The following is a 13,313-nucleotide window of genomic DNA, read 5'->3' as shown; positions in this document are numbered from 1 at the left end:
CATTGTTCTCGCTAGCCACGCGCGTCTCGGTCCAGTCGTCGTGGTCGATTGCAAGGCTCGCCTCGGTGGAGGTGAAGCTTCGGTGAACGCGCTTCCTTCTGTCGATTCAACAAGGATTTGGCACGAAATCCACGCTCGTGGTTTGATCCACTCCTTCTGCGAGCCCGAGCCCGTCAACTTCAAAAGTGGGCTCCCCCTAATACGAGAGCCAAAAGTCGCACAAAATGGGCTCCCTCATGGTAAGTACGAGATCAAGGAATTGGCTCCCCCCGAGACTCAGCCGGAGGAGGAAGACGACTTTCCGGCGGAAAAGAACGAGTTCAGCAAGTTGATGACGAACGACAGAACTCGCCAGCATGAAGGGTTGGACCCGGCCTTAAACGAAGGGAGGGCGAGTGAGGTGGCATCTGACGGGCCTCCACCGCTTCGAACCGAGGGGGCGCCCCCCGAGACGACCGAGACCTCCGACCGCCGCGAGCAAGTCGCCGAGATGAGCAGTCACCAGCAGGCTGAAACGAGCAGGAAGGCCGAGGTGGAGGAAGAGAGCAAGTAGCCGGCGACAGCGGAGCTGCTGGCTGCAGCGCTTCAGCACTCGCTGCAAACCGCCACCTATCGCAAACCCCGACCCCAGGCATGGCTGGACTTAGTGCAGCAGCTCTTTGAAACTGTTTTTCCTAAGAGCCCAAGCAAGAAGAAGAACCTGTCTGCAGCAGCTCAACGGCTCCCGCGCCTCACCAAACCGGAGATGGAGCGGCTGGTCGACGTTTTCGAAGACATCGTGGTAAACCAGCATCAAGACTGGACTTCATGGTCTCGACTCGTGGTGGCGTCATGTCACACGGTCTACATCTCCAGGCAGTCGTTGGAATATGTTCTTAGCAAGGAGTTGGGAAAGGTCTCGATGCAAACTGCAGAGCTCCAAGCTCCAGTGCTCACCCAATGGGCTCAAAAGGTGGCGGGGCAACAGGAAGGAGGAGGTGAAGTTGGAGTTACAACGAAAGATTTCCTGTTCAACCAAAGTGTGTATTCCGCCGAGGAAACCACCCGGCCCGGCAGGTATGCAAGAAAACGTACGGTAAGCACTCCAAGGGGGCATTCAGGGAAGGAACGGAAGACGAGTGGAGAATTGTTCAAGGATTAGTTGAGGGCACGGTTATCTGCCGTCGATTGCCGCAGTTCTTCAACCGCCTCATGCGAACAGAAGACAAGTTGAGAATTATGGGTACAGTGCGAGCGCAGGTGGAGGGGCTTCTGATTATGGACCTTGATGGTGAGCTGCCAGTCAAGGAAGCATTTCAGAGCACCAAAAGTCTACAGGAGAGTATTTCGATCGCGGCGATGAACCATAGCACTAACAACCAACAACTCTGGGGACTCCTGGCAGCCGTCAAGACGATCAGCTACAACGCAGCGAAGCACGAGATTCATTTCTACTTCTTTACCAGAGAGGCAGCCTGTAGGTTTGACGGGCTGGAGGTACCTTTCCCTCGAACGAAGCACAAACTAGTCAATGCGCATCCTGTGGGAAGACGAACACCTGGGGCAAATGTTTGGGACCTGCAATACGAAGAAGATGGTGCCCTGATCTCGACGGCGTCAGAGTACGTCGTCATTCTACGTAACGTGACGCGGAACATGGATCTCGGCCGTCTACACGCGTTTTTGAAGCACGTTCTCCGTGCGCCGTTTGTCTTCGAGGACCTGGACCGGAGTGGCCCTCAATCGAGTACGTCAACGGCATGGGAAATGAGTTTTGCAATGGATGGCTGCCCACGGGAACTAGAAGGGATCACGCGGATTGTGTGGTTCACCTCTGTCATTGTTGTTCAGCATCCGAGTATGCGAGGTCGACAGCAGTGTCTTCGCTGCGGCCGTCTCGGGCACCCAATGAGAGCGTGCCACATGTCGATGGACGAGCTCCGAGGCCCAGGCTGTCTTGTAGCCACGGAGGACACGGTCGCTAGCTTACGGGCGCAGCCGCCGACATTCACTAGCCTTGAGGAGCTCCGAGCTACGGTGACCGCAGGTTGTCAGTCGGAGGAGCCACAGCTGTCTGGCACCGATCGCGCCAACGGGGCAGATCCACTGCCGGAAAAGGTGGCGACGTCGGACCCAGTACAGCAGCGCCACAGAGGGGCGCGAGGTACCACGGCTGCGGAACCAAAGGAGGGCTGGTTCGATGGTAGGTCAACGAAGAAACCCAGTAGCGGTGTCACGATGAATCACCCACAAGCAAACTTCCCAGTCCAGCAAGGACCTGTGCCGGCTAAGAGTGCTGGCAAGACCCCGAATCCTGACAAGAAGAAAGGGCCCGTGAGTGGCGTGCACCAAAACGCTAAAGCTGGGTCGCGATTCAATCCGCTGACTGTGGAGTCGGCTGACGAGGAGGCGCCCCAAGAAGACGAGAAGAAGCCAGAACAACCGAACAAGCCGAAACCCACAGCCAAAGCAATCCGTAAAGCCCACGCCGAACTACTGGTAGTGGAAGATGCTGTCTTAGCAGAGCTAGCCGCTGCTCTTGCTCCGGTTCCTATGACGCAAGAGCGAGACCACGTACCGCCAGCAACAAGTGCAAAAACCCACCGCGAGGAAGCACTAGAGAAGTCTCTGTCGCGAGCTCTTGTTTCTATGGGCCTCCGACCAGTATCCACTCCGAGATCCGGAAACTGCCAGGTCTACTCGGTGGCCCAAGCGTTAGCGAGCTGCAGCTTCTCCGACACCCCGGATCGCCTTGCTCAAGCGGCCACGGCTTTGAAAAAAGGATGCGCGGCGAGGGCCTTCATCGATTTCCCGCTGAAATACCCACATGCCCAGCGGAAGCAGACGCTAATAAAGCTCGGACGTGGCTACGAGAAAATTACACAACCAGTCTCCGAGGAAGAGTTCCGACGCTACCTCACAGAGAATAGATCCAGCTCGTCGGACCCCGCTGTCTTCCTGCCCGAGTAGTTTTGGGGCAGCAATGACACTCTCGCTACCTATGGAACCATGCTGCAACGAGACATCTTCGTCATCAGCTTTGTGCCTGGCAAAACGATCTGGAGTGCACTTCATTATGAACCGGAAACACGCCATGCCATCAAAAAGGATTTCTCGACTTGCGGAGAGTTTCCACTCCCTGCTGAAGGCTGTGTGAAGAAAGTCATTGAGCTCAAACGGAAAGCGAGGTCAAACGACGACAAAGTGCCGCTTGTTCTTCACTACCATAATCAACACTATAGTGCTTATGTTCACAGTACTCCGGCTCAAGATATCGCAGCTGAAGAGGGAGCCAGCGAGGAGGACGTGGAGATGGCAGGAAGTGACGATGGGGACCTGGAAACTAGGCGGCCAAGTGCGACGGAGACGACGGACCCAGCCACGGAAGCACAAGCGGCTGAAAAGGGTGATCTCCCTCAGGAGACTGAAGCAGGGAGAGGGTGGAATGAGGAGATGAAGACGGAAGAGGACGCAGAGCCGAACGCTGAGTCACAGTACGGGTCCCAGTCACCATGGGACCCAGAAGCTTGGAGCGGCAACCTAGAGGAGGTAGAAGAAAGGCTGAGCGGCCCGACAATTCATCATACGCTCAAGCTAGAGATTGACCAGATTCTCCGAGTTGGCGGCGAGCGCACCCAAGAGTTACTATATTTTCTCGTTGCCACGGTGTCGCAGCTGTCGCTTCACCAGCAAAAACGGCTTCTAGCAGCGGACTTAAGCGATCCAGAGCAGTGCAAGAAATACATGGTCGAATTTCAAATCCCAGAGCCAGTGGTTCGGCAGTGGCGCCAACGTCTCGAGGAGGAGAAGAGCGGAGACACTCCAGTGACGGAGCTTGAGTCACCGGGGCAGGACTAAGCTGATCCAGATTACTACCCCTCGTCGACTCAGAGCTCCGACGCTTTATCTACTTCCCGAGTGACTACACCCCGGCGAATACTCAGGCGTAATTCCTCACCAGCAACCCCTGGTAAGCGGGCGCACGTAACTACTCCGGTTGAGCGTCGTGTGGAAGATGGAATAGTGGTGAATGTTAACAACCGGGCTGTGCCGCTGAAAAAGCGAAATAGTGACGATCCAACCAAGAATCTGCTCACCATGTTCAAAGAAGTTGACAGTCCCAGCCGATTGCCACAGCCGAGTACTTCGGAAGGTATGCCAAGTTGGCCAAATTTTTGGAGTACTTACGCGGGCGAATGGGCACAGCGTTCTGACGTACCATTTCCAGCGGTGGACGCCTCGGTTGAGACCTGGTTAGCGGCAGCCAAGCAAGAACGAGACTCTATCCTTCACCTGCTCCGCACCTTCGGTCACAGCCACGAAATAGTGCAGCTTCTAGCCCCGCAAGTGCTGGACGAGCTAACTTCACCTTGGCGAGACGAATGCTGGCAGACGGCGATTGAAGCAGGACAGCAGGATGAGAAAACAGATCCGACCCGAGTCCGCCGTCTCGCGCAGTGGGGGCTTCGAGCAGAGCGCGCAGTTGATAACAAGCGGAGGAAGGCGATTGTGACCAGTACCGACGAATGGGACGTAGAAAAAGCGGAAAACTATGGGCGGGACGTAGTCATGTGGCTATGTGCTCCATCGCGGACATCTCGCTTAAGCCACTACTTATTGTTTGCGCACATTTACGCAGAGAAGGTGGCCGCAATGATTGGCGAGGACAGCCACCCTGATGACTCAGCCCAGACGAAGCTTCAACGACACTTGACCGCTCTTCGCAAGCTCCCGACCTTCAAAGCTGCATTCCTCACAAATGACAAAGCCATGACCGTAAAATGGGGAACAATAGGACGGTACATGGCCCACGTGGTTGACGATGGAGATGGTTCGCATCAGAATCAGCTGACGACCATGACACCACAGCTCCAGTACTAAAGGCATCGCCATGTCGAAATTGGCGGTGTCAGGGGGGCCTCTGTGAGATGCCTATGGCCGGAGTGCTTTCTCCGACCTGATGACGTTCCACACGGAGACGGAGAGAGACGTGAGGCCTCTCTCGAAAGCGACCGATATTAAGATCATCACTCAGAACGTCCAAGGATTTAGTTCTACCAACCGATGGGAGTGGCTGTCAGCGTGGCGAACCATTCCTCGAGCTCAACGGCCCGCGCTGATTCTTCTTAAGGAGACGCATGTCAGCTCTAAGAAAGAGCAAGCTGAGCTCGAGGAGAGATGGAATCGGATGTGGAGTCTTCCGCCTGGACAGCCTTCGCTGTCATATTGGAGTGTAGCGCCGCAGAAAACGGCAGGGGTGGGCATCTTAGTTTTTCCAGAGTTCCAATCCGCGATTCAACCTTGGAACCAGCAGCTTTGGAACGAGCGGGCAATTGGAGTAACTTTCCAAAATATGCACATTCTGAATGTGTATGCGCCGGCGTCGAACCAAGGGGCTAGAGAATCTTTCTTCATGGGCCTACAACGATGGAAGCCCCGTCATACCGCCAGCCTCATCTTGGCGGGTGATTTTAACTGCGTGGAGTCTCCGGTACTCGATCGACGAGGCGGGACAAGAATCGACAAAACGGAAAGCGCAACTCTTTCCCGGATCGTCCAACAATCGAGACTAGTTGATGCTCGCGTCCAACTTGGGTCGGCCCTGGAAGAGTTGGAGCTAGCACCTCACGAGCATTTTACGTTTTGGCGTGGCGAAGTGGCTAGTCGAATTGACAGATTCTACATCCAGCAGAGCGTGGTTACAGTGGCTACACGGTCAACTTCCACCAGTGCCCTCAGACCATAACGAGGTCACGCTTCATCTGCGCAATCCAGCATCGCATCACGACAAACCCGTCGAGCGACGGGTCAATTACCCCATTCATGGGGCGCACTCGGAACGTCTAATTGAAGAACTGCTACGGGAGCTCAATGGGAAGGCGCCGCAACGGGGTCCTGGTTATCTCAGCTGGGACGCCTGGATCAAGCAATGTCGAAATGCCATAAAGCACATCGCTCGGCGAGAGAAAAAGCGCAGAAGGCGCAAGTCGAATAAGCTGCAGAGGCAGTTGCGTGAGAACGCCACCAGCCGCACGCAACTCCTGACCGCATTGGTCCAAGACGGGCGGGACCGCAGTGCTGCTCGCTTTGGAAGACATCTCGAACGAACTCAGGCGGACATTCGCTGGCTGTTTAAGCGAACGGCAGTCTGGGAACGCGATCAAACTGTTTCGACTATCCAAGCTCCGTCAGGGAAAACCTTTGACGAATCTCTCGCTATACCAGAACGATTTTCACGTGTGTGGGCAACAATAATGGGCCAACGTTATAGCTGTCTAACCCCGCAACAAATGGAAGCAGCTCTGAAGGCGTTTGCTACCGTTCCCCTCGAGAGACGAGTACAACTAGAGGACAATAAGCGGCTTCTGGTTCCTATCACCGAAGACGACCTGCTCGCCGCAGTGGCGGATCTCCAACGGAACAAAGCTGGAGGTGAAGATGGGCTCAACAACGATTTCTACCTAGATCTGGCGGTATCGATGATCCCTCGGCTTGTGACTGTCTGTAACGATCTCCTACAAGGAAGCCCCCCACCAGACTCCTTCCTGAAAGCCGTGGTAGTGCCTCTCCGGAAGAAGGGAGACTCGCCGAACGCCTTAGATTATCGTCCAATCTCGCTCCTTCAAACAAGCTACAAACTGTTCGCAACAGTATTGGCAACGCGGCTTCAAAGATTTCTCGGCCGTCTGATTGGAGAGACTCAACAAGGTTTCGTTCACGGCCGGCAAATGGACCGGTCCGTGGTGATGATGCTAGCTCAACTGGAGAATGCAATTTATGACGCCTTTATCAATGCGTCGGACAGTGCAGGGATCCTACTTCTTCATTTCGCCAAAGCCTATGATACTGTGGACCGCGTCTTTCTCCTGGAAGTGTTACGTCAATTTGGTTTTGCACCGGAATTCGTTGATCTCATGGCTCGACTGCATGAAGGAACGACAGCACAATTTTTCGTGAACGGCCAGTATTCTTAGCCGCTAGAGGTTAAATCGGGCATCAGGCAAGGATGTCCGCTAGCTCCTCTACTTTTCATCTTAGCGGCGGAATTTTTAGCGCTGGCGCTTCAACAGGATGAGCAACTGCGCGGTCTGAAGGTCTCGAAGAGCCCGCGTCATGGGGAGCACAAATTCTCAGCATTTGTAGATGACTCCACGGTGTTCTTAGCGAAGAGCGGCCAGTTACCAAGGATTATGAAAATCGTCGAACACTTTGGTCAAATCTCGGGGCTCAAGGTACAACCAGCCAAGAGTAAGTATATTTTCTTGAATAAAGCGATATTAGCGGAGAACTGGTGCGGAATTCCAGTACTACCTGTGGGAGACACAGTTCGCTATCTCGGGTACGACGTGGGTTTCAGCGATCTCAGCAAAGTCAATTGGGCCAAACGGATTCGCAGCATTCACCGAAGAATGGCAACCGCGGAGCAAGCAGCAACGACAGTGCGCGACAGGGTAGATCTTTTCAACGCAATCGTGCTGCCTGCGGTGCTGTTTACTGCAAAACTGTTTCCTCATACCAAGGAGGTTTTGACGAGCTTAGTCAACATGCAGAAGCAGTTCTTGTGACGGCGGCAACTCAAAGATGATCCCAGTCGACACAAGTTAACACCGAGTCTGATCTTCACACCCAAGCAAGCCGGTGGGCTGGGTCTAATATCAGTGCCCGTGGCGATCCAAGCACAACGGGTGAAAATGTCAATGCTGTGGCTACTGAGTCGGCACGATGTCTACCGAGAGGCATGGCTTGCATGGATGGGTTTTCACGGAGACGAACCAGCAGTGACACCGCGAAAGGACAGTAAAAGCCGTTGTCAATCAACTGGGGGCAGTCGCCGCCACCTCTTTCGGACAGAAGTCTGCGCCGCTCTAGCTCCTACAGAAGCTGAACAGCATGAACGCCAGGAATTATCGGCAGTGTATGTTCCACGACTGGCAGCTGCAGCCGGACAGCTTGCGAGGAGCGCGACCTACCAGCCCCGATCGCTTGGAAAAATCACCGTCGAAGTGGATTTGGGAGGTCTACCGTCAAACCGACTGGAAATACCGGAGCTCACGGCGTTCTGGGGCACATTCGCATGGGCAGATAACCCGTGGATCCCAGATAGTAATAAGCCAGTGTTATCGCGAGCCAAATACGACAGAATCGCGGTAGCCTCGATCGCGAGCCTTGAAATCGTCAGGACTCACAGAACGACCTACACGGTACGAGTACCAACAGCACCGGGATGTCAGGCGGGACACACCATCGCCAAACTGGAGCGATGGTTGATCGCTATTCTGCTCCACCCGCCCCGAATTGAAGTGGGAGAACAACTCGGTCGAGCCCCACAGCTTCAATTACAGAAACCACCGCGCCTCACGCAAAGTTACGTCTGGTCAGTGGAGGCTGGTGGGAGTCTCCAATGCAGGAAAATCTACAATCACGCTGCAGCAACAAGTCAACGGGCTCAATTGGAAAGTCGTATCGCAGCGCAATGCCAAAAAGGACGCGACGAAACTATCCAAGCACTTGGAGGGAGTAGTCTTTCATGCGCACCCCCGGATTCACGGATCCCTTGGCAAGTACCAGCAAGGACCCGAAATCGAAACATTATAACGGATTTGAAGATGCAGCCTAAGAAACAGCTTCGGGTACACGCCAGTCCCGACCTCGATAAGCTGCTCAAGACGTGGGAAGTCCGAGGTGAACGAGATGACTGGATACGATGTCTCCAGAGTCAACTACCGCAACAGCTTTGGACGCATCAAAACACGTTGACAAACTACCAGGTCTGGGTGGCCTATCGAATGGCCTCTCAACAATTAAATTTGCATTACGAAGGCGAGCGTCCGACGGATGGCTGTCTTCTCGCCCAGGACGTCACGGCAGGCAAGGTCACGATCACGCACATTACATGGGGCTGCGAGCGAGTCCAACAGTTTTGGAGTCGTTGTGTGGAGCATTGGCTTGGCCATGAAATATCCAGCAGTCGTCTCGAGGCGTATAAGAGTTACATCTCGTCACGGGTAGCTCCTCCTGTCAGTGACAGAATGCGGCGAGTGCTTTTGGAATGCTATGGTAAATGGAACAAAGACTATGAAGACGCTCTCGGACGGATCTGGTGGAGTCTGTGTAGTATGGGATACGCACTGCTGTGGCAAATTCGAAACCAAGTCGTCCACGAAGGAAAGAAATGGAGAGCTCCACAACAATTGGAACACATGTGGGCCAGCTGTCTGAGGCAAATATCAGCAGTGGCACGCAGTGAACGGAACAAGCCAGCAACCAGGACAAATGGGCTTCGGCTACAGCTCACTCTGGATTGCTATGTAGCCATCACGATTGAGGCTGAACCTCCAGATTCACCTCCAGCCCCAGCGCCGTGGCTCAAGAGGAAGGAGTCAGCGCTGATCAAAAGACTTAGAAAGTTTCAGGAGGCTATTAACTAAGGTTCAATAGACTACCTTCTCTCTCGCAGCATGGTAGGTATCATCTCGCTGTGTGATGTGGTAGAAGCTCACAGTGCAACATGGTAGAATAGCTGATTACGTATGCGGTCAAATCTTGATCGCAGCTCTGGTTCTCTCTGATTGGAGGATATTCGAATTCAAGGTCACTAGCGATAAAGTACGACGAAATCAAGGTCACTAGCGATAAAGTACGACGAAATCTAGGTCAGTAGTGATAAATATCCATCCTGCTGCTTCGCTCGATTTCTCCAACCTGACGATCACCGACCGATCCGCGCCTATCCCCCGCGACTCGAGTTGAGCCTCAGTCCTGAAAAATTCGCCGCGCGCAACAGACAACGAGTCTCCGAGCAGAACCAACAAACAGATCAATTCAATTCAAATGTCGAACTCGCTGCCCCCTTCGGACGTCGAAGCCGCGAGACTTCTCAGTGGCTCGAGACCCTCTGTCTCCTCGTCACCGTCAGTGCCCCGCAACCTGCTGGCATGCATCCCCATGCTCGGTGACCACGATGGTTGGCTTGACGGTCGTGATCGGCGCGGGAGGCGTCGACTTCGGCTCGGACAACAGCGTCACGTCCGCCACATTCCTGACCGCCTCCGACGTCGCTGCCAATGTGTCACACCCGAAATCGCCATGGTACCAGCGCAGCGACAAGTTCGATGAGACCGTGGGAAGGGACCGAGGAGTCGTGACTTGCATGCACGACGGGGTGCTGCCCTTGGGGCTGTCCCTCGTGCGTGAGCTGCGCTGCCTCGGCAACCGTGAGCTCATCCAGGTGTACCATTGCGGCCAGGAGGAGCTGTCCAACGCGTCCAAGACTATGCTGCTTGGAGCGGACGACCGACTGGAGCTGGTGGACGTGTGCTCGGACCTGGTGCAGCGTGGCGTGCTCAAGGCCGAGATGGCCAAGCAGTTCCGGAGCTGGTGGATCAAACCCCTCGCCATGTATCACACGGACGTGCGTCACGTGATGCTGCTGGACGTGGACGACATTTTCGTCAAGAACCCCGCTGTCCTCCGCGACTTGGAAGGCTACACGAGCACGGGCACGACGTTCTTCTACGACCGCGTGGTCAAGAACTGCAGGAATTTCATGAGCGGCATGGAGCGCGGCATGTAATACATGGACAAGCTCATCTCGAGCTTCGACTACAAGCGCTTCAACATTTCGGGAGAAGCCAAACCATCCGCCACCGCGTTGAAGTCGTTCGCGTACAACAACAACACGTGCCATGAGATGGACTCGTCGCTGGTTTTAGTGGACAAGGAGCGTGTGGGTCAGGCTGCGATGGACGTTATGCTCTGGTTCATCACGGAGGAGCGCTTCCGCTACCAGTTCTCGTTCGGTGACAAGGTACGCTGCTTATCTACGGATTCACTTGAGGTTACTACGTGGAGATTGACTCTATTGTGGCTTTGTATTTGTAGGAAACGTTCTGGTTGAGTATAGAGGTGGCTCACGTGCCCTACTTCTTCTCGCCGTGGGGCGTCAGTGTGGTGTCGTCGTCGCCCAACAAGGACATGAAGGAGCACCCGGACACGCTGTGCGGCAGCATCCTCCAGTACATGCCGGTGGACGACAACATCCCCGAGATGCTCTACGTGAACGGCAAGGTGCTCGTGGACCCGTACCCTTCGGGTGTCGACGGTGTGGCCACTGCGCGTCGGCAAAATCTCTACAACACGTTCCCGACGCACATGGTGCCGCGACAGAAGCGAGCTCCGACGAAGCCCTCGCGGCAGCAGTTCACTATCGAGTGCATGGTCGGACTTGGCTCCACTCCACTGCCCGACTCGTTCGCCAGTGCCTTGATGCGCCATCGATTGCACTTCTTGGGCGTCACTACGGGCGTGTTGGGCTAGTTGCACCACTGCGAGACGTATGCACACAACTTTTAAGTAACTAGCCTAATATTTGGATTCATCTGTAGCTGTTTGGACGAGGTTATCATCAGATCCGGCCATCTCGTACAAATATCAAGTGAACAAAGTGGAGAGAGTGTTGCTACTGCTTGTTCGTAGTGTTATGAAAGCGTGAAGAACCGACAAACCACAGCTTGCGAGTTCCTACCTGTCTGTCGCCAGGACGACTTGCACTGCTAGTACTGGAAACTAAGCGTATTGATGCTTGAGATCGACACTTACAGCTCCGACTTGGTGCCCTCCGGGTTCGTGAACGCAGCCTCCGCCTCCTTGCGCGCGTCTTCCAGCAAGTTCTACAGTGAAACACACACACAAAAACAGCGGTGAGGATCTACAATGCGGGAACCTGTCAACAGACCTGACTGATCAGCGTCGTACCCTGCGAGATTCCGGCTCGATAACCTTCTTAACCTTGACCTTCTTCTCGGGAACGCCGGCTGCAGTGTCTGTGGTCTGACTGCCTTTCGCACTCGAAGCTGTCGCCGATTCCTCCTTGTCCGGGACTGCTGCGTCTTTTGCGAGGTCCAGGGCTGCTGAGAATCCTGCCTGGCACGCCTGTTGGCGCTCACTGGGCGGGACGCCCTTCAGTGAGCTGCACGCGTCCAGCCGCTTCGACTTCATTGCTCCGAGGTCCGGTGTCTCCTGGCAGTAGCCCTCGCATCCAGACGTCTTGCCCTGGTTAAAGCCCTGGCCACAGTGGTTGAACAGGTCCGGGCGCGGAAGCACCTCGCGCCACTTCTGGCACGCCTCCTCACGGTAGTGCACGAGCTGCGACTGGCACGCTGACTTGCACGAAGCATTCACGGGGTGCGTCAGCGCAGTGGCGACCACCACCAAGGCCGCAATAAGCGCAGTCCATGATGTCTTCATAGCGAATGCGCTGCGCTGCTACGCTGGTCTGGTCGGGTTGATGAGTGAAAGCGCTATCCTACTGAGCAGGATCGCTCCGTGGATCGCGTCCGTTCGCGACTCAACGACCTTTCGCGGCCGCGATCTAATGTGCGCCACTTCAACGCGACACCTTGAAGCGTCAGAGGCAATCCAACCTAATCAGCTATTCTACCATGTTGGCGCACTCAGAGGCTCTGATTGGTCGATATTTGAATTCAAGGTCACTAGCGATAAAGAACGGTCAGTAGTGATAAATATTCGCTTCAGATTTGACCGGAACGAGACCGCAAAGCGCGTGGTACATTTTCCCAGCCATCCACCCTAGGGTTATAGCTGGGCTGTAGCCACCTCGGGCGAAATAGTACACACACGAGATGTCGGTCGGTTACTCCAAGCTGGAAGGTGCCTCATCATGCTGTAGGTACGCTTCCAATTGTTGGAACGCCGTGTATTTTGAGGGTGTGAAGGATTCCGAGCAGTTAAACAAGGTTCAAGCAGATCGAGCGGCGAAGTCAGACCAACGGAGCGAATCTTGAACTCCATTCACCATCCTTTTACCGAGCATCACGCATGGATTACCACAACCTTCAGTACAAACTAAATTACACTCCGAATTCCACTCAGCACAATAACAAATGTGCGCTGCCATTAACTGGGGAGTGATGCAATGGCCGCATGTTCCAAAGTTACCGTAGTGTATCTTGCGAATCGGTGATCAAGCTTTTGTCCGATGCTCGTCGTGAACGATGCGAGTTTCAATTCATTTGGCTGATCCTCTTCAGCTTTCACAGAAGACGCCGGCGTCATCGGATATAAAACTCGTCAGGAGGAATAACGAGGAAGAAAGTTATACCAAAGATGTCGATAAGGGCCATGAGAATTATACACCGGTACGTCTGCGGCGTTAAAGTAAAAGCAATGAGGTGCTATCGTACAAATTGCTGCTGGTATAGTGCTGTCGAATTCGTCCCAAGGAGCACCTTATAATTAATTAAGGAACTGGATTAATTGAAATTAATCCAGCACGTAACAGTGCTAGCTCGCTCCTTTCATTGTTTTCCTAAAGG

At 54.3% G+C, this 13,313-nt stretch overlaps 7 protein-coding genes across 7 annotated transcripts; 6 read left to right on the top strand and 1 right to left on the bottom strand.

Moving 5' to 3' along the window:
* Positions 1-1,050: 1,050 nt before the first annotated feature.
* Positions 1,051-1,890, top strand: PHYSODRAFT_386952 (hypothetical protein; the record flags this gene model as incomplete). Its single annotated transcript, XM_009519423.1, has 1 exon — positions 1,051-1,890. A coding segment is annotated over one exon (840 nt), but the record flags the coding sequence as incomplete, so codon positions are not given.
* Positions 1,891-4,134: 2,244 nt separating this feature from the next.
* On the top strand, positions 4,135-4,860 carry PHYSODRAFT_473571 (hypothetical protein; the record flags this gene model as incomplete). Its single annotated transcript, XM_009519422.1, has 1 exon — positions 4,135-4,860. One exon carries the CDS (start codon positions 4,135-4,137, stop codon positions 4,858-4,860), a length of 726 nt encoding a protein of 241 aa, XP_009517717.1.
* A 1,040-nt stretch (positions 4,861-5,900) lies between these two features.
* PHYSODRAFT_411873 (hypothetical protein) lies at positions 5,901-6,557 on the top strand (the record flags this gene model as incomplete). The annotated part of the gene is made up of 1 exon (XM_009519421.1): positions 5,901-6,557. A coding segment is annotated over one exon (657 nt), but the record flags the coding sequence as incomplete, so codon positions are not given.
* A 1,173-nt stretch (positions 6,558-7,730) lies between these two features.
* On the top strand, positions 7,731-8,378 carry PHYSODRAFT_472961 (hypothetical protein; the record flags this gene model as incomplete). Its single annotated transcript, XM_009519420.1, has 1 exon — positions 7,731-8,378. A coding segment is annotated over one exon (648 nt), but the record flags the coding sequence as incomplete, so codon positions are not given.
* Positions 8,379-8,525: 147 nt separating this feature from the next.
* Positions 8,526-9,407, top strand: PHYSODRAFT_470423 (hypothetical protein; the record flags this gene model as incomplete). The annotated part of the gene is made up of 1 exon (XM_009519419.1): positions 8,526-9,407. A coding segment is annotated over one exon (882 nt), but the record flags the coding sequence as incomplete, so codon positions are not given.
* Positions 9,408-9,940: 533 nt separating this feature from the next.
* Positions 9,941-10,876, top strand: PHYSODRAFT_470907 (hypothetical protein; the record flags this gene model as incomplete). The annotated part of the gene is made up of 2 exons (XM_009519418.1): positions 9,941-10,504; positions 10,589-10,876. The coding sequence occupies 2 exons, from the start codon at positions 9,941-9,943 to the stop codon at positions 10,874-10,876; spliced, it is 852 nt and encodes a 283-aa protein (XP_009517713.1).
* Positions 10,877-11,422: 546 nt separating this feature from the next.
* Positions 11,423-12,225, bottom strand: PHYSODRAFT_538425 (hypothetical protein; the record flags this gene model as incomplete). Its single annotated transcript, XM_009519417.1, has 2 exons — positions 11,423-11,648; positions 11,734-12,225. 2 exons carry the CDS (start codon positions 12,223-12,225, stop codon positions 11,574-11,576), a joined length of 567 nt encoding a protein of 188 aa, XP_009517712.1. The 3' UTR covers positions 11,423-11,573.
* Between the last annotated feature and the right edge of the window lie 1,088 nt (positions 12,226-13,313).

The sequence above is a fragment of the Phytophthora sojae genome, assembly GCF_000149755.1.
Source record: "Phytophthora sojae unplaced genomic scaffold PHYSOscaffold_1, whole genome shotgun sequence".
In the NCBI taxonomy this organism is placed as follows: domain Eukaryota; phylum Oomycota; class Peronosporomycetes; order Peronosporales; family Peronosporaceae; genus Phytophthora; species Phytophthora sojae.
The sequence above is the reverse complement of the archived record's forward strand: the minus strand, read 5'-3'. Positions and strand labels throughout refer to the sequence as shown.